The following is a 19,952-nucleotide window of genomic DNA, read 5'->3' as shown; positions in this document are numbered from 1 at the left end:
CGGTTCCAGTGAGGGACCCTGTATGTAGCCTGGGACACAAGGCAATAGGACCAGGTGAAGGTCAGCTGCACCTGCTGATCGGGCGACTCCTCTGCTGCAAGACCCGTGATGGACAAGCAGAGGATCCACCAGATAAAGGGAAAAGCAATTTTTTTTTTTTAAATGATTGTTCCTCGTTTTTAATGGATTTGTTTTTGAATTTTTAACCTCCATCAGTTCACCACATTTTATGGGTTATTTATTTATTTATTTATTCACGTTGAGCTCTGTGCTGTGGACTCTGTTTGTTTTTTTTTTGTTAATGAAAGCACTGGTCACTTTTGCACCTTCCCCTTATTTCATGTGCTGTCCTCCTTTGTCCAGCTCATCCCGGTGATGACTATCGATGGTGTCGGGTTCAAAAGAGGCTCCCAAACCTGCAAGGGGGGGCACCTGCACCTACAGAGCGCCCCCACCCCTCAAACTAAACTTTACAATCCCCAACTTTCTCACCTGAAATTTAATAAATTACTTTGTGACGTTACTTACCGTGAAAGCTTCTGCATGAGACCTCACTACAGTAAAGCAAATTTGGAAAATGGAATGGAAAAATGGAACTTGCTATATGAATGTTGCTGTATATTGAGTATTAAATACTGATTACATAAATTTACGCAACATATATTTAAATTTGATTACATATATTTAAGCAACCACAAGCCTGCCACCTCTGAGCCTGAAGGCTGCAAACTCTGCCACCTCTTTTGCATCAGGGACAGCCAGCTGCTGGACTTGTAGGGTCACTTCCTCTACTGTCAAATGGGAAGTCCCACCATGTCCACCTCGTAGCAGGAAGTGGATGTTCAGTTGTGGATCCCACGTCTGAGAGGGCACTTTGACTTTTTGATAGAGATTATCTGTGTGGATTGGTGATCACAATGACCTTTGTGTCATTTCCTGATTTATTGTCTTAATTTTTTCTTTTTGTTTTCATCATGTGGTATCTCAGCCTTCCTTCTTGTGGTTCTTGTTCTTCTACTACTAATACAGCACCTTATGCCTGAGTGCTCTGTGAAAATGGTGAAAGTGCAAAGCAATACGAGTCCACATTCTGCGTCAAAGCTTATAATGTGTACTGGCACAAAATGGCTGCCAGGTGGATGCTGCACATTAGTGGTGCTTGAAGTGGCCCTCCACTTACTAAAGTGCTTTGAGGAGTCAGAAGAGTGCTATATAAATGTAAAGAATTATTGTTATGATTATTATAACCAGTCTGTCCTGGCCAACATCAAGAACACAAAGGAAACAAGGACCCTCACTGGTCACGCTCTAGTGAGACCCTTTAATTCTATGGGTCTTAGAGGCTGTCAGTCGGGCATCTTCACCCATCTGTCTGTCTCTCCTTCCATGTCATCCACCCTTCCATTCATTATCATTTGACAGACAGAGAGGAGGCCATTCCGTCCATCGATCTCCTTGGATTAGCCCACGGCTCCAGTATGTCACTCATTTCATGTATTTCAGGGACTGTTTAGGTAACACTGGGCAGGAACCAACCCTGGACTTGGCACTAGGCCACCATGGCACAGGAATCCTACAACCAGCCCAGATCATTTATCTTTAGTACATTCTAAAATGATAATCACTTACTACATGAGTGTCATAAATAAAGTGACACTAACGTGATAACAGGTGTGAGGGAAGTCCCAGGCTGCTGCCTAGTACAAGTTCCTCTATTTAGTAATTTTATTTATAGAGTAGTTTTCCTGTGCAAAAAAAAAAAAGTAAACTTGCAAATTAAAAATTCTATTTTTGTATTTTTGTCAGTCAACCTGGCGCTGAGGGTCAAAAAGAAAACAAATGCAACTGGAAACAGGCGTCTTTAAATAAAAAGGGTGCAGAACAAGGACCCCCTGAGGTGCGTCACTCGGGTGTACGTCGAGGGCTGCGCTTCAGTAGGCGTCTCTGCTGATGCCCAGCCGTGCGAGTCGGCCTCGATCAGATGTGTTCTTACAGTCTGAGGGTCTGAGGGTCAAGGCTGTGAGTCTCACCACAGAAATGAAATACGAGCAAGAAAAGCTGCGCTCAGAGGGGCCCAAAGTGCATTGTGAAAAGTAACTGCACAGATCGGCGGTCTTCACGGCCCAGTTGGTCTGACTCAGCCAGTCAGCACTGAAAAGGATTTGCCACAGAACACACACACTCAAACACTCACACACCCATCCTGTGCCAATATGTTTAAGCCACACCAGTTTAGGGTCTGGGTGGACACTGGGAAAACAAGCCAAGGTCACTGGAGGTCTGGTTTTGTCTGCCATGACCAATGGACCCCCTAAGTGGATATTTTCTCCATGCAGGCTGTTAACTGATCTTCATCAGTGTGCCATCAGCTCACTTAGAATGGGATTTGATTGAATTACTTTACCCAAACTGGCGTCACTCTGTGCCACTGTGTGTCTGCAATGTGGTGGCTGTGTGTTCATATATGTAAGCTTCACGGAATTACTGTTGATGCCACGCAGTTGTAAATCTGAGCCTCTACTCAGTCAAGGGTACTATACTCAAATAAAGGGGGAAAAAGACACGAGAGACCTTTTGTAGTTTCCCTGGTGAGAAACAGGGATCGATTGATCTGTCTTGTATATCTTGCCTTTTATAAGTATCTCTACAATTATCTGTCTGTGATATAGTGCCTTTCATGTTATGTAGTGCCTTTATTATGTGTCTCTCCCTATTACATACTGTCATTCACATCTATCTATCTATCTATCTATCTATCTATCTATCTATCTATCTATCTATCTATCTATCTATCTATCTATCTATCTATCTATCTTATATAGTGCCTTTCACATCTATCTATCTATCTATCTATCTATCTATCTATCTATCTATCTATCTATCTATCTATCTATCTATCTATCTATCTATCTATCTATCTATCTATCTATCTATCTATCTAAACAACAAGACTTCATACCGTCTCAGGCTTCTTCACGTCGGTCCCCTCAGAGCTCTGTGTTTCTTTTCCGTTCTCCATTTTCATCTTCCTTTTTCTTAAAAGAGGAGTATATAAAAATCATTAATGACGCCTTCAGCAGCTTCTAATGTATTCCTAACAGGACAAGTCAAAATAAGACAACAATGAAAGAGTCAACAGGTTAGCAATTCTGAAATTGAATCGGTTAATGTCTAGAAATAAAAGTAGAATTTGCGTATTTCTTCTCACACTCATGGACTCTTTTGATGGTCTGCGTCTTTTATTCATTTAGAGAATGAGATGAACAGAAAGTGCAGCCTTAGCTTTACTCGTCTCATTACACCAGTCAGATGGCCCACCTTTTATTTTCTTTGTCTTCTTCTGCCAGAGAACATTTATGACTTTATTATATTAATTTAATTTTTACTGGATTTAGCAGTGAATAAATATGAAATACCCATCCATCCATTAGCAGGCTCACTTCACTAAATTTTTGTCCTCACAGGTGGCACAGTGGGTAGTGCTGCTGCTTTGCAGTAAGGAGACTGTGGAAGATTGTGGGTTCGGTTCCTCCCTGTGTGGATAGCGCTTTGAGTACTGAGAAAAGCGCTATATAAATGTAATGAATTATTATTATTATTAAATTAAAGGCCGCAGCGTGTTCATGCAGCAGTGGGCACAATCGGGTACTCAGTCCGGGGAAGTCAGAGTCTGTGGCAGGGCGTGTTCTCATTTACTCACACTGGGCTAATGTGGGATGTGGGTAACAAAACCAGTTACACAGAGACAAGCCCACCCTGACAGAACAACAGCAGAGCTCAGGGTGGGACTCACAGAGAGCCTCGTGGGGCTGTCAGGCACCAGAAGTGCTAACCACTGCACCACCATACTGCCTAGCAAAGACAACTTGACTGATTAAGAACGTCATTTGTTAATTCATTATCTGAGCCCACTTATTCGAATTAATTAAGTCTAAGTTTTAAATAAAACAATCGTAGTAATAATATCTGGGGTATTGTTTCAGTAGTTAGCATGGCCTTATGGATCCTGAATTCTGCACTCAGATCCTGCCCAGGCCTGTCTATGTGGAGTTTGCATGTTCTCCCTGTGCCTCTGAGTATTTCTGTTGTCCTCTTCATCTGTCCAGGTTAAGGGTTCAATCAAAGATGACCCCACTGGAGTGTAAGTGTGGGTGTTTTGTGAGAGTGCCATATGACTGACTAGAACCCCATCTCGGGCCGTTTCCTGCCTTGTGCCCAGTGCTGCTCTCCATCGCCCTGGACTGGGTTAAGTGGGTCTGCTCATATTGTCGTATGAATGTCCTCATCTTGATAATGAAGTGCTTGCCGAGTCGTCTTTTTGGGCCTAAATGGCAGAAGCCTGACTGGGAGCAGTGACTGAGTAGCTGGGAGATATGAAGAGGCTTTTCATGGGTTTGCATGTCCTTCTTCTCATTTGACAGACCCACAGCACTCCATTTATTTCATTTTATTTATGGCCATTGTCAACATGTCAGGCGTGAGAGTGTGAACTTACTTTTGTAGATACACAAGCAGACACAACACCATCAAGACTACCAGGACCCCTGATGAAATCGAAACAGCAATTGTGGTGACGTTGAAGTTCTCTTTTTTAGCTGGAATACACAAGAGAGAAGGACTTTGAGTTAAACAGCCACCTTTAACACCAGTAACCTGTGAGCCCTAACACCAGTGTGTCAGCACTGAAATGCCAAAGCTGCAGGTTCAAAGCCCACCTGGCCTTCCACTACTGACAGGGTCAGCCTCAGAGGGAGCTGCTCCTCCAAGAACAGCTTAGAGAAGGCCCATCCAAGTTGATGCATGTGGGCTTCTTGGTGGGGGGACAACCAGGTTACCCGTCTCTCATTCCCTGGCTAAGGGGTGAAAGATGTGGAGGCAATGGTGGCCTTGTGCCCTTGAAGGACCTCTGGACCTGCTGATGGGGCTTTAATACGTTTGGTTTACCTGTCATAGGCCTGCTAAACCCTTCAATGAAACGTCCAGTCTGACCCCTCACACCTTAACTTCTGATAATTGAAAGATTTAGAATCTCGACTAAATGAATATGAAAAAGTTTTATCTTAATAACTAAAGTGCAAAATAAAATCCACCTTAATAAAAGGACATGTGTCTGTGTGTCCGTCTGGGGCTCTGTCTCTGTTATTATGCCATTTGGCATGAGATTCATCAAAGCAGTGCTAATATTTGTGATGTGCCATCTGTTGGAATGAAAAATGCAATGCGTTTTATTACTACATGCATTAAAAAATACATTCCTAAAGACGGCACACTGCAAACTTACATTTTAACATGTCTTAGACGGGTAACACTGCCAGTTCAATAATAAGAGGTTTATACTTTAATATGTTACTGTCTTGAGCTATTCACCTCAGTAATACAGTTAAAATATAAGAAATAAACAAAATAATAATATTACAATAATTCAGCAAAGATGACACAGACTTAGACCTTCCTGTCTGTCTTCAAAATGTCTGACTGATCAAATTTTATTGGATTTATAGTCACAGATTCAAGCTATTTGCCCATAAACTCTTCTTTGTGTTCATCCTTTAGTTCATATTGTCCTAAGAGGACATTCCCTTGCGGAGTGCTGTAATAAATAAAACAACCCATAAAATGTATTGTGTAAAAATAAAATATATGTTTCTTTGTATGGTTAATTTTTTCCTTATTTCTAATTTTATTTTAACTTACATTTATTAAACATTTCAAGCTTACTATTATCATTATTACTATTATCTTCCGCCTCTCAGCTCAGCTCCACTGCCACCTTAGAGTCTGTCAACACACGCCTCGTGTCTGAGAAGACGTCTTTGAGCTCATTGCACGCTTTTTTCTTTTGTTACATCTTCAAATATATGGAGATTCATGTGCCCCAAACTTTTATAATCTCTTATTTCATTTAATTTACAATAAAAATATTTCTCTTCCTAAATTAATTCATGATTTCAGAGCATGAGACTGTCATTGTTGTGGGGTGAAAAATCTGTAAATTTTGTTCTGTATTTTCATTATATTTTGCTCAAAACAACAACAAATGAACTTCATTCAGGACAAATCGACGCATATCCTCTTCCCAGTTGTACCTCACTTTTAAAAGAGCTGTTCCTAAAAAGAAAGGAAGACATGCTTATTTTCGACAATTGATCATCTGTTAAACCCAGGTAACTCAAAGGAATGCCTCCTAAGTACTTCCAGTAAAACCTGTGAGGCTATCGCTGTATTTTTCAATCAAAAAATTAATGATATTAGAAATAACATAGTATATCTCCCCAACACTAAGGATCCCCCGAAACCCCAGTACTCCATAATAAATAAATTAGAGTCTTTCACTAGGATAGATTTACCTGATTTGCATAAAATAATTTCTCAAATGAAACCATCCACCTGTGCCCTTGACCCAATACCAACAAATTTTTTCAAAGAAGTATCGGGTGTGCTTATTGATAATGTTCTTGACATAGTAAATTCGTCATTAGATACGGGGGTCTTCCCAGACTGTCTTAAGACTGCGGTAGTTAAACCCCTACTTAAGAAAAATAATCTCGACCCCTCTTCCCTTGAAAATTATAGACCCATCTCTAACCTGCCTTTCTTAAGTAAAATTCTAGAGAAGGCAGCCATTATGCAGTTAAATGAGCACCTCAATAAACATGCTATTCTTGATAAATTTCAGTCAGGTTTTAGAACAAATCACAGCACAGAAACTGCACTCGTTAAAGTAGTAAATGACTTGCGGGTAAATGCAGACAGAGGCCATTTATCTGTTCTCATCCTCTTAGATTTGAGTGCCGCATTTGACACTATTGATCATAATATTCTTAAGAATCGCCTTAGTCAATGGGTGGGCCTCTCTGGCAGTGTCTTAAACTGGTTTGAATCCTACCTGGCAGGGAGAAAATTCTTTGTTAGTTGTGGTAATTATAACTCAAAGACACATGATATTCTATATGGTGTTCCACAAGGCTCTATCCTGGGTCCGCTGCTCTTCTCAATCTACATGCTTCCATTAGGTCAGATTATCTCGGGACATAACGTGAGCTACCACAGCTATGCTGATGACACACAGCTGTATGTATCAATAGCACCTGATGACCCTAAATCTCTTGATTCGCTAACACAATGTCTAACCTGTATCTCAGAATGGATGAATAGTAACTTTCTCAAATTAAATAAAGAAAAAACCGAAATCTTAGTGATTGGCAATAATGGATACAGTGAGGCTATTAGAAATAAACTGGATGCATTAGGATTAAAAGTCAAATCGGAGGTAAAAAGCTTAGGGGTAACCGTTGATTGTAATCTGAATTTTAAATCGCATATTAATAAAATCACTAGGACAGCATTTTTTCACCTAAGGAACATAGCAAAAGTTAGACCTCTTATATCATCGAAAGATGCAGAGAAATTAGTTCATGCGTTTGTCTTTAGTCGACTAGATTACTGTAATGCACTCCTCTCAGGACTACCCAAAAAAGACATCAATCGTTTGCAGTTAGTGCAGAATGCAGCTGCTAGAATCCTTACCAGGAAAAGAAAATCCGAACACATTTCTCCAGTTTTGATGTCACTACACTGGTTACCTGTGTCATTCAGAATTGACTTTAAAATTCTGCTTATGGTTTTTAAAGCTTTAAATAATCTCGCCCCGTCTTATATATCGGAATGTCTGACACCTTATATTCCAAATCGCAACCTCAGATCCTCAACTGAGTGTCTCCTTAGAATTCCAAGAGCAAAACTTAAAAGAAGTGGTGAGGCGGCCTTCTGCTGTTATGCACCTAAAATCTGGAATAGCCTGCCAGTAGCAATTCGCCAGGCTAATACAGTGGAGCACTTTAAAAAACTACTGAAAACACATTACTTTAACAGGGCCTTCTCATAACTTCACTGTAATTTAATCCTGACACTCTGTATATCCAATTCATTATAATAACCATTCAAAATCTGTACTAACCCCTACTCTCTCTTCTGTTTCCTTTTCCGGTGTCCTATTGGTGGTGGCTTGTGCCACCACCATCTACCCAAAGCACCATGATGTTCCAACAATGATGGATGGATTAAAAGCCAGAAGTCTGTATAACCATCAGCATCAAGTGACTCCGTGAGAACCCTAACTACAAAGAGGACTATTTCATTTATGTTAGGTAGAATGCCCAAAGGGGACTGGGCGGTCTCGTGGCCTGGAACCCCTACAGATTTTATTTTTTTCTCCAGCCTTCTGGAGTTTTTTTTTGTTTTTTCTGTCCACTCTGGCCATCGGACCTTACTCCTTCTTATGTTAACTAAGGTTGTCTTATTTTAATTTCTTATTTGTCTTTTATTCTTCTTTTCTTCATTATGTAAAGCACTTTGAGCTACTTTTTGTATGAAAATGTGCTATATAAATAAATGTTGTTGTTGTTGTTGTTGGTGCCTAAGGCTATTGATTAGTTTATAACCTGGGCATCTGGGATAACAAGTAGCTAAATAATTTTATAGCCTGGGAAAGGAAGACATGACGACACCTCAGGCAACATCAAAAAAAGAGTTTAATTGTTTGGAAAAATGGACAGTGAATTCATTCATCATATTGACAGTCAGCCAATCAGAATATTTAACAATCACATCTTGCAAAACCCCCTGGTAGAATTTTATAATAAATATGCCTGAAGAGCGAAATAGGAGGGAGGAAGAAGAAGAGACGAAGACATCAGGAGAAGGGAACAGGGCGCCAGCAATGTGTGGCCGTTTCCATCAGATTGTAATAAAAACATATAATGAATAACTACGAGTGCTAAGATCACAAGCCTCCTGCGACATTCATCCTTGTCATCTTTACTTTTCCGTAAGCTTTTTCTAAAGACTATATATATGCAGACTTTACTATCAGTCCTATTTTCTATTATTCTTTGTTCCAGTGGTATTATTATTATTCCTGTAATAAATACCATGCAGCTTTTAACCTTCTATGCTTTGTTTTAATGTCTAGAGTGATTGAAGTAATATGGTAGATTTCTTTGAGCACCTGGTGCAGCCTGAGGTTTGCCATACGCCCTGTGCTACGAGGTTTATTAAGGCTGAGGGTGAGAACTCCACCCAATAGTAGGGAACAGGACGTCAAGTAAGGCATTCTTGGTTGATAAATGGCCGATAGTCAAGGATGCTGAGCCTTTCTATGTTTAAATGTATTCTTAGAGACCAAAAGTAATATTTAGGTTTGAGATATCTTTAAAACATTGTATGTTGTTCGTGTCAATAATAAGTAAGTCTCATGAAGTGACAAGTTGTGTTATTCATAAGGCACTTGTGTGGTTTAAAATGCCAGAGGTTAACCAACTGTGTGTGTGTGTCATTCATAGGGCACTGTTGAGTTTCCGTTTGTATGCGTATAGCTATGTATGCGTGTGTTAATCTTAAAGTGCAACAGTAGATCAACCTGGTAACGAATCTGGTGGGTACCATAAAAAGGGTAAGTAGAGGGTATATCACATTAATACAGTCATCCAATCTTTTGGCTCAGATGCTCATTTGTGACTTCAGTATACACAATTCAGTTGGCCACAAGGAGAATTAAACCTAACAGGATGGGCTTGAGCACAGCTTGGAGGGTCTGAATGCTTACACAAAGGAAAGATTTCAGTCTTTGATTGTTAATAATTTGACAACCTTTCTGAAGACATGTTTTTGCTTTGTCTTTATGGGTTTTTGAGGTTGGATTGATGGGCAAAAATGGCAAATTTTTCAATTCCAAATGAACGTACAACACAGAAAATGAAGGCGCCCAACTCCTCTCTGAATCCTCAGTAATTTATTGTATGGATTTTGTATTCTCTACGTGCCATCGTATTGTTGTTTTGGTGTCTTTTGTTGGTGCCGTATTACTGTAATTATTCTGAGGTGACATTGAAGGTAGAAGTTCAGTGTGCTGTGTAGACGTGACAATAAACTTCAAGTACAATTGTACAGACAATTCAGGGATTGTCCTCTTAAAAAAATTCAACCAATTGAAATGATAACTTCCTTCCCTGACTCAATTCACAGAGCCATATGATAAGAGGAGCCTGTCACACACATGCGCATTGGAGACAGCTAAAGGTCCTGAATAATGGTAGTTCCACCCCAGACCAGGGGGTGGCATAGTACCCTGACTTCCTCTATTGATCCTCTGAAGACTATCCATGGGAAATCCCACAAGGTTCTGGCGCCCATGAAGACGTCACTTCCGGTTCCGTCACCCATGGAGACGTGACTTGCATTTTTCCGGCACCAATGATGATGTTAATTCCAGTACCAGCGTCAACGATGACGTCACTTTTGGTCCCAATGACGTTACTTCTGGTTCTGGCGCCAACAATGATGTCACTTACGGTTCCGATGCCAATGATGATGTTGCTTCCAGGCCCCCGTCACTTCTGGTCTCAGTCTTTAAAGCTGCCATCTTTACACCTCTAAATCAGTTCTGTTTTGGACTTGAACCTGAACACAACTCAACAAATAATACCCATTTTGCAGCTAGGGTGGCTGCCCCAAACCTTTTTTGATGTCTCGTGTCAATCCTTGTTACAGGCCTTTTAGGTTTTGACAAAGACCCAGCATGCTTATTGTAGAGCAATATGAATGCATTCCTGCCAATTTCCAAATAAGTCTTCAATCTTCCTTCACTAAGATGATGTCCTTTGTTCCAGATCAAGATAATGGAACACATTCGTTTCCTGTGGCAGGCAGGTTTGGATTTGGAGAGTTAAGTAAAGCGAGTCAATTCAGTATTGGACACCATTGTAGATTCTTCATAAACAGGTTATGCCCTCTGGGGTTTCTCTTGAGATTGCTGTTAGAGGAATAGAGGTGACTTTACACTTGAGACGTATGTAAAACGTTTAGCGTCTGAGCGTAGGGCATTCCCGAGATTAGTGAACTAGTGATGACAGCAATCACAATTTGGATCAGGTTTTGGACGTATTAAAGATCATTTTTAGAGTTTCATGTATGACATACAATTTTTATCTGAAATACAGGAGACAAACAAGTGCATTGTGGGATTCAGCCTGCCTGAACGATCCTAACTTTTTTCAAGACCACGTGTGAATTATATTGTGTTTAAAATCAAATTAGTGATTTGCATTGGTAATTCTATACATACGCGTGGCTGCTCACTCCCAATTTTGGCTAAGCTTTCAATCCCACCAATAACAACAACAACATTTATTTCTACAGCACATTTCATACAAAGGCTGGAGCTCAAAGTGCTTTACAAAATGTCAAAGAAATAAAGAAGGAGCCCTGAATCCACAGGTAATGAGTTCCAACATCATCCGTGGATGCCAGAAACTGTAGAGAGTAGCGAATCCTATATAAAAGTAATTTTTCATTTATATGCATAACAATGATAAAGTTCAATTGATAAATTCTGCACAGTAAGACGGTACCAACATTAAACAATAATAAAATAAATCACAGCAGAACAATTGGCGTCTAACGCCGATGAAAAAGCTACAGCTGCGAATTCCGAATGCAAAAAACTCGGAGACAGACTTGCGGCCCAGGAAGATGGGAACAGAAGAAACAATATAAGAATTGAGGGTATACCTGAGAAACGAGAAAACTCAAATCCAGTAAAATTTGCAGTAGAATTACTTTCTAAAATAATTGGAGATGACTTTAAACTCGACATTGAGATAGCAGCTGCTTATCGCATACTCAGATTAAACACCTTTAAACCTAGGTCTTTTATTGTCTGTTTTGAGCGACTACGATGTAAGCTTGATGTGATGACACAAGCAAGAGATTATATTTGAAAATAATCTTATTCGCATTTTCCCCGACTTCTCACCATTAACAGTTGCAAAACGCACAACTTACTTTAACATTAAAAAGTTGCTACAGAAAGCCGATATCAAATACAGCCTCTTGTATCCCACCAAACTGAAAGTGGAAGTTCAAGACCAATATTATATTTTTTCAAGCAAGGAAGAGGCTGAAAAGGAACTAAAGAAGCTGTTTACGATACTCTTTTGAAAGTTAATAAGGAGCCGTATTCTGTCAAGGCAGGGGAAGGACCTATCATCTGCTCTCAGATCCACTTTTAAAGAGACTGGTATTATAATTATACATCCTTTTCTTTACTTGGACATTATATGTTTATGTCTTAATTACAGTTATAGACGTGAGTGTGGAAGTGTGGAAGTAATTAAAGTAGGGTTGGGGTTTTTTTTCTTTTTTATTTACTACCTTAAAGTAGACTGTTTAACATCATACTCTTGGTTTATTGTTATTTCTACTATTTCTACTATTACATTATACTATTACATTAGGATTTACTATGTTTATCCTAGACTACTTTTTAAAATCATTCCCAAGGTTCTTTCTTTTATTATCTTAATATCTTAAAATTGCTGAAGATTATTTTAAGGTTAAAGACTGTTAATGATTATATTTTCGGCAGATAGTATTTAGAATTCAGCTGCAATAGATATCTCTTTGTTTTAATCCTCTAACGCCGCTGCGGGGTTTGGTTTGTTTTGTTTTGGACGTGCTCTGTCTCTTCATATGTCAGAGGACCGGGGCATCACGAAGTGGGATCAAGCCTCATGTGGGAGGCAAAATGGGGGGGTGCGGGGATAAAGGGGGGAGAGAAGGAGAGCAGGCTATATCTAATCTATTCTTCTAATCCTTATAACTATAAATATCAATGTAACAATAGGCTAAAATGCAATAACGCATGGGGAATTTTGAAATTAAGATTAAAACTGCCTCACTACCAGTTAAGACTATAAAATGACATTAAAAACTCAGAATCAATGTCTCCATGATGGGACAGTTAACTTTGTGAGCTGGAATGTTAAAGGCCTGAATCACGAATTAAAGAGAAAGAAAGTATGCTCTCACCTAAGAGGCTTAAACGCTAAAATAGTATTTTTACAGGAGACCCACTTACTAAGCAAGGATCAGTTCAGACTACAAAAAGACTGGAATGGCCAAATGTTCCATTCTAGCTTTATAAAGAAAACTAGAGGGGTGGGAATTCTCATACACACAACAGTTCCATTTGTAGCATCAGATGTAGTATCGGACCCTGAAGGGAGATATGTGATGGTCGTGGGCAACTTATTTAACAGTAAAATGATTTTGATGAATGTTTATGCACCCAATGTTAGAATTATTCAACTAAAAATTATATATCGAGCTCATCTGTCTCAATTAAAAACTGTCCAAAATGTTTCCAGGGCAAAATCCAACCTGCGAACGCTGCAACCAAGCTCCTGCCTCACTGGGTCACATGTTCTGGGCCTGCACCAAACTAACATCATTTTGGACCAAAATTTTTAAGTGCCTTTCAGACAGCCTTGGGGTCACAATCCCTCCTAACCCATTAACAGCTGTGATTGCATTCACTACACTTTTGACACGCAGACTTATTTTGTTAAATTGGAAGAATCCTAACTCTCCTCTGATAAGTCAGTGGGAAACCGATGTTTTATATTATTTGAAATTGGAAAAAATCAAATTCTCAGTTAGAGGATCTGCACGGAATTTTTTCAAAACCTGGCAGGATCTAATCAATATTATTTTAGAATAAGAGAAATAACTATTACCGCATTTAATTCCCTTCTCCATTTCTTATTTACTTATGTATATTTCTCCCTTTCTTTTGTTTATTGTTGCTTTATTATAAAGACCTAAGCAATTCTCCTTTGGCTAAGCTCTCCTTCTCAGGGGTGGGGTTTGATTTGTCTTCAATTTTGTTTTGTTATAAATTGATCTATTTGTATGGAATGATTACAATAAAAATTAATAAATAAAAGTTAAGAAAAAAATAAATAAAAATAAAATAAATCACACATTATTAAACTTGTGCTCTCTCTGTCTCTTCCAAATGAACAGAATTCTGACATTTTAGCTTAAAGTGGGGGCTCTGAGGCTGAGGATCTGTGCTGATATTTGGGGGGCTGCCAGTTCAAATCCCGCTACTGCCAGAAGGGATCTGACCGCTTAACTGAAAATCACTCCAGGGGTGCTGGACAATGGCTGACCCTGTCCTCTGACCCCCAAAGGTCATACAAAGCCACAAACACCCCTCAGGGATTAATAAAGTACATCAAATCAAAAAGAAAAAACCCTCAGGAGACAATGGAGCAATGGAAAACATCTCACACACACACACAAAATAAAAACGTTTTTATATTACAATTTTATATTTATTTCTTAAAAAATATCTTAGCTTACTGAGGGTGCTCACCGGCTTCTCCGGTCTTTGTTGGTTATCATTGACTAGCCGTCCCCCACGGTTTGTTGCCCCTTTGTTTCAAGAATTTGTTTATTTTTTACATTATTTACCAAATAGCAATCTTTGGTCAGGCATGCAAAAATGGAATTTTACTAAACTCCATACGCAGGACAATAAACTCGCCCGAGTCCAGTGCTGTTCACTCTCCCGTCTGCCATTCTGCATTTCTATTTATCCTGAACAATGCAGCTGTTTGTTCTTTCATTTGTTTCTTACCTCCCTCTTTGTTTGTTCACTCGTCTGTTTTGTTCACTGGCTTGTTTTCTCTTCTTGTTTGTTTTGTTTGTTTAATCTCTCTCTCTGTCTGTCTCTCTGTCTTTCTCTTTCACTCATTCATTCATTCATTTCCTCGCTCACTCGTTCATATGCGGTGTTTCTTTCCCTGGCTGTTTTAGGTGCTCCACTTACAGAATCTGCCAGGAGGTACAAACTAAGCAGGAGGGACTTGAGACGTTGAGACTGACAGAAAAGAGAATGAAGAATAAGGTTACCAGAGCGGACATCCTTCAGTACATTAAAAATCACCAATCAGATCAAATCGACTCAAAACAGGCAAGAGCAGAGCAGTCCGATATTCACACTGAGAACTGGACAAGTGACGTCGAGGTGCTGAGCTCTGAGGCGGCCTGCTTTAGCCACACGCTTAATCCTTCAATACGACTACACATTTGTGCTCCTTTAATGAAAAACTTCAGAGAAATTTTAAATTACTGGGAAAAAAATGTATTTGGTGCTGAGAACAACAAAGTGACTCGCCACACAAGTGGAGGTAGATGTTGTATTTCCCATGGAGGACACAGAGGACACAAAACTCAAATTACATCAAGATTCCAAAAGACACAGGGTGCCAGGTAGGTCAGGACTTGAAGCAGACACAACTGATGCCAGCGTAGAGCTGCTTGCATGTCACCAATAAAATATGATCTGCGTGGCTTTCTAATTCAACTGAGTAATTCAACTGTGTCAAGGTGGTCATACACTCTTAACAATGAAGGGACCAGAGTGGTTCTTCAGAGCGATGCCATAGAGGAACCATTTTTGTTTTTCAAAAGACCCATCCACATGAATGTGCCAGAAAGAACGCTTTATTAGAACATTAAAACAATCGAGATGAGAACAGGCCATTCAGCCCCACAAAGCTCGTCAGTCCTATCCACTTAATTCTTCCAAAAAAACATCAAGTCAAGTATTTAAAGTCCATAAAGTCTTACTGTCTACGACACTACTTGGTCACTTATTCCAAGTGTCTGTCGTTCTTTGTGTAAAGAAAAACTTCCAAATGTTTATGCAAAATGTACCCTTCAGAAGTTATGTCCCTGTGTTCTTGATGAACTAATTTTAAAGTCACCATCTTGATCCACTGGACTAATTCTCTTCATAATTTTATCCACATCAGTCAGGTCTCCTCTTAATCTTCTTTTGCTCAACCTGTAAAGGCTCAGCTCTTTTAGTCTTTCCTCCTAACTCGACCCCTGTAGCCCTGAATCAGCCGAGTCGTTATTCTCTGGACCTTTTCTAGTGCTGCTATGTCTTTATGGAGACCCAAACTGCACACAGTACTCCAGATGAGGTCTCACCAGTGCATTGTAAAGATTGATCAGAACCTCCTGTGACTTGTACTCCACACATCAAGGCGCTATATAACCTGACATTCTGTTAATGGCTTCTGAACACAGTCGGGAAGTCGATAGCTCAGAGTCCACTGTGACTCCTAATCCTTCTCATAAGGTGGACTCTCGATGTTCAGACCTCCCATTGTGTATTCAAACCTCACATTTTTACTTCCTATGTGTAATTCTTTACTTTTACTGACATTAAATTTCCTTTTCCACAAATCTGCCCAAACCTGTATGCTGTCCAAGTCCTTCTGTGATGATTGAACGGATTCCAAATTATCTGCTAATCCACCTATTTTGGTATCATCTGCAAACTTAACCAGCTTGTTACTTATATTCCTATCTGAATCATCTATAGATATTAAAAATAGCAGCGGCCCCTGCACTGCTCCCTGCTGGTCAACACTCTTAACATCGGCCAATTCTGATGAGGTTCATCACCATCACTCTCTACTTCCTGTGTCTGAGCCAATTCTGCACCCATCTAATAACATCACCCTGAACTCCCACTCCCACCTCTCATGTGGCACCTCATCAAATGCTTTCTGAAAGTCCTCATCAATAATCTCATCTGCTCCACTCTGCTCGTATCCTTTTGTTGCCTCCTCATAGAATTCCAGCCTGTTAGTAAAACACAACCTCCATCTTCTGAACCTACGCTGACTGTTCAGAATAACTTCTGTCATTGCCAGGTGTTGCTCAATCTTCTCCTTAATAATTCATTCCGTTAATTTTCCTGTGATCCTCATTAAGCTTCCAGGCCTGTAGTTGCTCTGATCTGCCCTGTCACCCTGTTTATATAACAGGATGATATTTGCCATTTTCCAGTCCTTCTGAATCTCTCCAGTGCGCAGTGACTTCCTAAAAATATGTGCCAAGGGTTTATATCTGCACTCGCTAGCCTCCTTAAGAACTTGAGGGTCAGTATGATCTGCTCCTGGTGATTTGTTTATTAATGCTGTGTATTGATTTAGATCTGTAACAGGCTCTACACGGTGAATAACCAGGATGGAAATCAAGGGGTCCTGAGATTAAAGGGGCTCTCGCTGAGCACAAACACACCGGCTGACTGCAGGTTTTCTTCATCTATTAGTGTCCTGCTAGTGGCTTACCGTACATTAAAGGTTTCAGTTTTCTTCAACATATTGGTAAGTTATTTAAAGCACAAAGAACCAATTTCACAATCAAAAAAATCCATCCCATAATGAGATGGTCATGAAGTGGTTCCGTAGGAGCCACACAACTCAGTAAAATGCCATTAAAAAGCCCTTCATTTTAAGAGTGAAGATACCCTTGTGATGGAGCCCTGCTCCCCAATGTCGTCATGAGCACACAGCTAATAAATGATCTTATTATATGAGAGGCTCTGATGACGCCATTGATTTGATTTGAGTCTTCACGGTTGTTGTGTACAGCACTGGAGAAGCCACGACACCCCCAGTCTCTTCTCCCCAGTAACCCCCAGATGTGCCTTCCTGTATTCATGTATTGAGAAGCTGATCACTTTAACTAAGAGGCAAAGCTTAAAATGCAAAAAAAATAAATAAATAAAAATCCTGGCCACCAAAGTAACAATATAAATATTCCACAACCTCAAGTGACAAACGTCCACATCTGAAATGATGAAAACTCCAATCCTGTTGAGAGAACCCCGGGAGCCGAGACCCAGACACTCACTTGTTTGCTCATCCAGTCCTTTTCTAAACCCACTTATTCAAACCCGAGGTCATGGAGACTGGCTGACTGCTGTGTGTCCTCATATGTGACACTTCAGTGTTTAGTCACTCAGATCCTCTCCTCTGTTCTTGCATTTCTCCTTGTGGTTTGTACTTCTGTGTTGTGTTCCTGAGGCGGCCATGACAGACTGGCCATTTAGCTCAGTGACGAGGATTACTTGTGTTCGGTTTTGTGTATTTTATTTACTCCATTTTTTGACAGCCATTACACACCCAATCTACCTGGACAAAGAAAGCAAGAAATAAAATGTTGCTGTTGTTGACTAAAATGTCACATCAGGAGTCTGCATGCTCTCCTTGTGTCTGGGTAGGTTTCCACCTGGTGGTCCCGTTTCCTCCCACTGTCCAAAGACATGCAGGTTAGGTGAACTGGTGAAGTTAAGTTGCCCCGTGTGTGTGTGTGTTTGCCCTCTGATGGACTGGCGCCCTGTCCTGGTTTATTCCTGTCTTAAGCCCATGCTGGCTGAGATAGGCTGCAGCCCTCCACCCCGTGACCCTGGTCGGGTTATAAGTCGACAGGACAAAAGCATCTCCCCTACAGTACACTGGCACTACTGCAACACAACACCCCTGGCATGGGTTCATATTTTCAATTTGTGATTGGCTAAGACCAGATGTACCCACCATAAAATTGTCAGCAGATGATAAAATATTTAAACCAGAATTTGAATTCAGTTATCACTGTGTTTTCATTTTAACCTGCGACATTTTTCAAAAAAAAGAAAAATGTTAAATTTAGGTAGACTTTTAAGAATTTGATGCTATAAAACAAATAATTTGCTTTTTAATAAAAATAATTGACCTTTCAGGGTGAATAAGAACACAAACAGTCGAGTTCTTCATTCCAGGACAGTTTACTTACGCATGACCTCCAGACTCAAAGCTGTCGAGTTTTCTCGTCCAAACTGATTCTCTGCCTGACAGACGTATCTCCCGTTGTCGTTCTGCGTAGCTTTACAGAGGAGCAGCTCCTCTCCGAATCCTCGGAGTAAATCTGAGGGTCCGTCTACCTTAAACCAGATGTAATTGGCGGGCGGGTTGGCCTTGGAGGTGCACCTCAGTGTCACAGTCGTGCCTGCTGATATCACTCCATGAACATTTGTGACGGCAGATGTGTTTCTTGGACGATCTGAAACAGAATTGAAAAGTTTATACTCAGTGGACGCTCTAAAATAATAAAAGGACTTGATATTATGAACATCCTGAAAAACTGAAGCACAAGTTTCATTGTGACGATGAGTGTACAGTAATTAGGATTTTTAAGAACATGTGTGAAATGTATGAGGAAATGAAATTGAAATGTGAAGAATAGAAAGCAGCCCTGCGACAATAATAAGAGAATGAAAGTACAGAGCAGTGGAGTTCACTTATAAAACTGAAAACCACCCAACCTCCATATTACTGCAAAGATGAAACAAAATTCAATGAAACACTAAGGCTTCTGGCAATTCTACATCTGAGCACACAGACTTCTATATTATGCTGTTATTTCACATTTTAATAATCCATGGCTAATGGACACACTTATTTGTCATTTGTTAATTTTTCAAGTAAGGAAGGCAGAAGTTTTGAGTTACAGCAGCTGCACATTCATTACTAGTGTTGATCGGTGAAGTCTCCCTAAACACTTTGGGAAGTGAATTTGCTGGGTTCACCAGTGTCCTTTGTAGTGGGGCAAGTGATAAGACAGAGCGAGTCCTTGAATAGTTGGGGTGCCAACCGGACAAACCCCAATTAATATGAAAAACAAAAGAAAAAAGAACTAAAAACACGCATGATGGCACCTCAATAAACAACTGGCACATAGCATCTTAGTGCCCTCTAGTGGCGTTCCTAGGAAGGACTTCTGTGGAGTTGATCCCTGACAGTCAGGCTCTCCGGTCCAAATGAGACTCCACCTTCCAGAGACGTCGCCCTATTAAATCAGCCAGACTGAAAGGGGAGGGGCTTCTCTGGCTCACTTGCCCTCAATGGCTGGTTGAGGTTAAAGAAGTCAAGACTGTTATCATCAGTGCGCCCTCTCGTCTCGAGGTGGCACCACATACCATAGGTAAGCCTGGAAGGTGACTTTCTGCCACACGTCTGAAAACTTCACATGCACCCAGTGTTGACAAACTTGTTTTTTTATCCCAGAGCCCCATGATAATTTGCAAGACCAGTGTGACGTCACAGAGCTGTAGCAGTCATGTTGGATGGGGATGTCACTATCTGATCTGAGCTGCAACTATCACGGAATTTGACAAAATTCTCCAATATGTCCTCATTTTCACAAAACTTCAGGTGAAGCAAATTCATCAGGGTTCACACATCACTATTCATTACCACATGCAGACA

General features: G+C 40.2%; 1 protein-coding gene across 3 annotated transcripts in view; it reads right to left on the bottom strand.

Annotated features, from left to right (window-relative positions):
- The window catches only part of LOC114643329 (sialoadhesin-like), a 63,615-nt gene that overhangs the window by 2,955 nt on the left and 40,708 nt on the right, over window positions 1–19,952 (bottom strand). For all 3 annotated transcript variants that reach the window (XM_051920265.1, XM_051920264.1, XM_051920266.1), the window contains 3 exons: window positions 18,481–18,747; window positions 4,496–4,595; window positions 2,960–3,035 (listed from right to left, as the gene is read on the bottom strand). In XM_051920265.1, coding sequence (XP_051776225.1) covers window positions 2,960–3,035; window positions 4,496–4,595; window positions 18,481–18,747 — 443 coding nt within the window. The remainder of the gene's footprint in view (window positions 1–2,959; window positions 3,036–4,495; window positions 4,596–18,480; window positions 18,748–19,952) is intronic.

Source organism: Erpetoichthys calabaricus, chromosome 17 (genome assembly GCF_900747795.2).
Source record: "Erpetoichthys calabaricus chromosome 17, fErpCal1.3, whole genome shotgun sequence".
In the NCBI taxonomy this organism is placed as follows: domain Eukaryota; kingdom Metazoa; phylum Chordata; class Cladistia; order Polypteriformes; family Polypteridae; genus Erpetoichthys; species Erpetoichthys calabaricus.
This window is presented reverse-complemented; position numbering and strand designations above follow the sequence as displayed.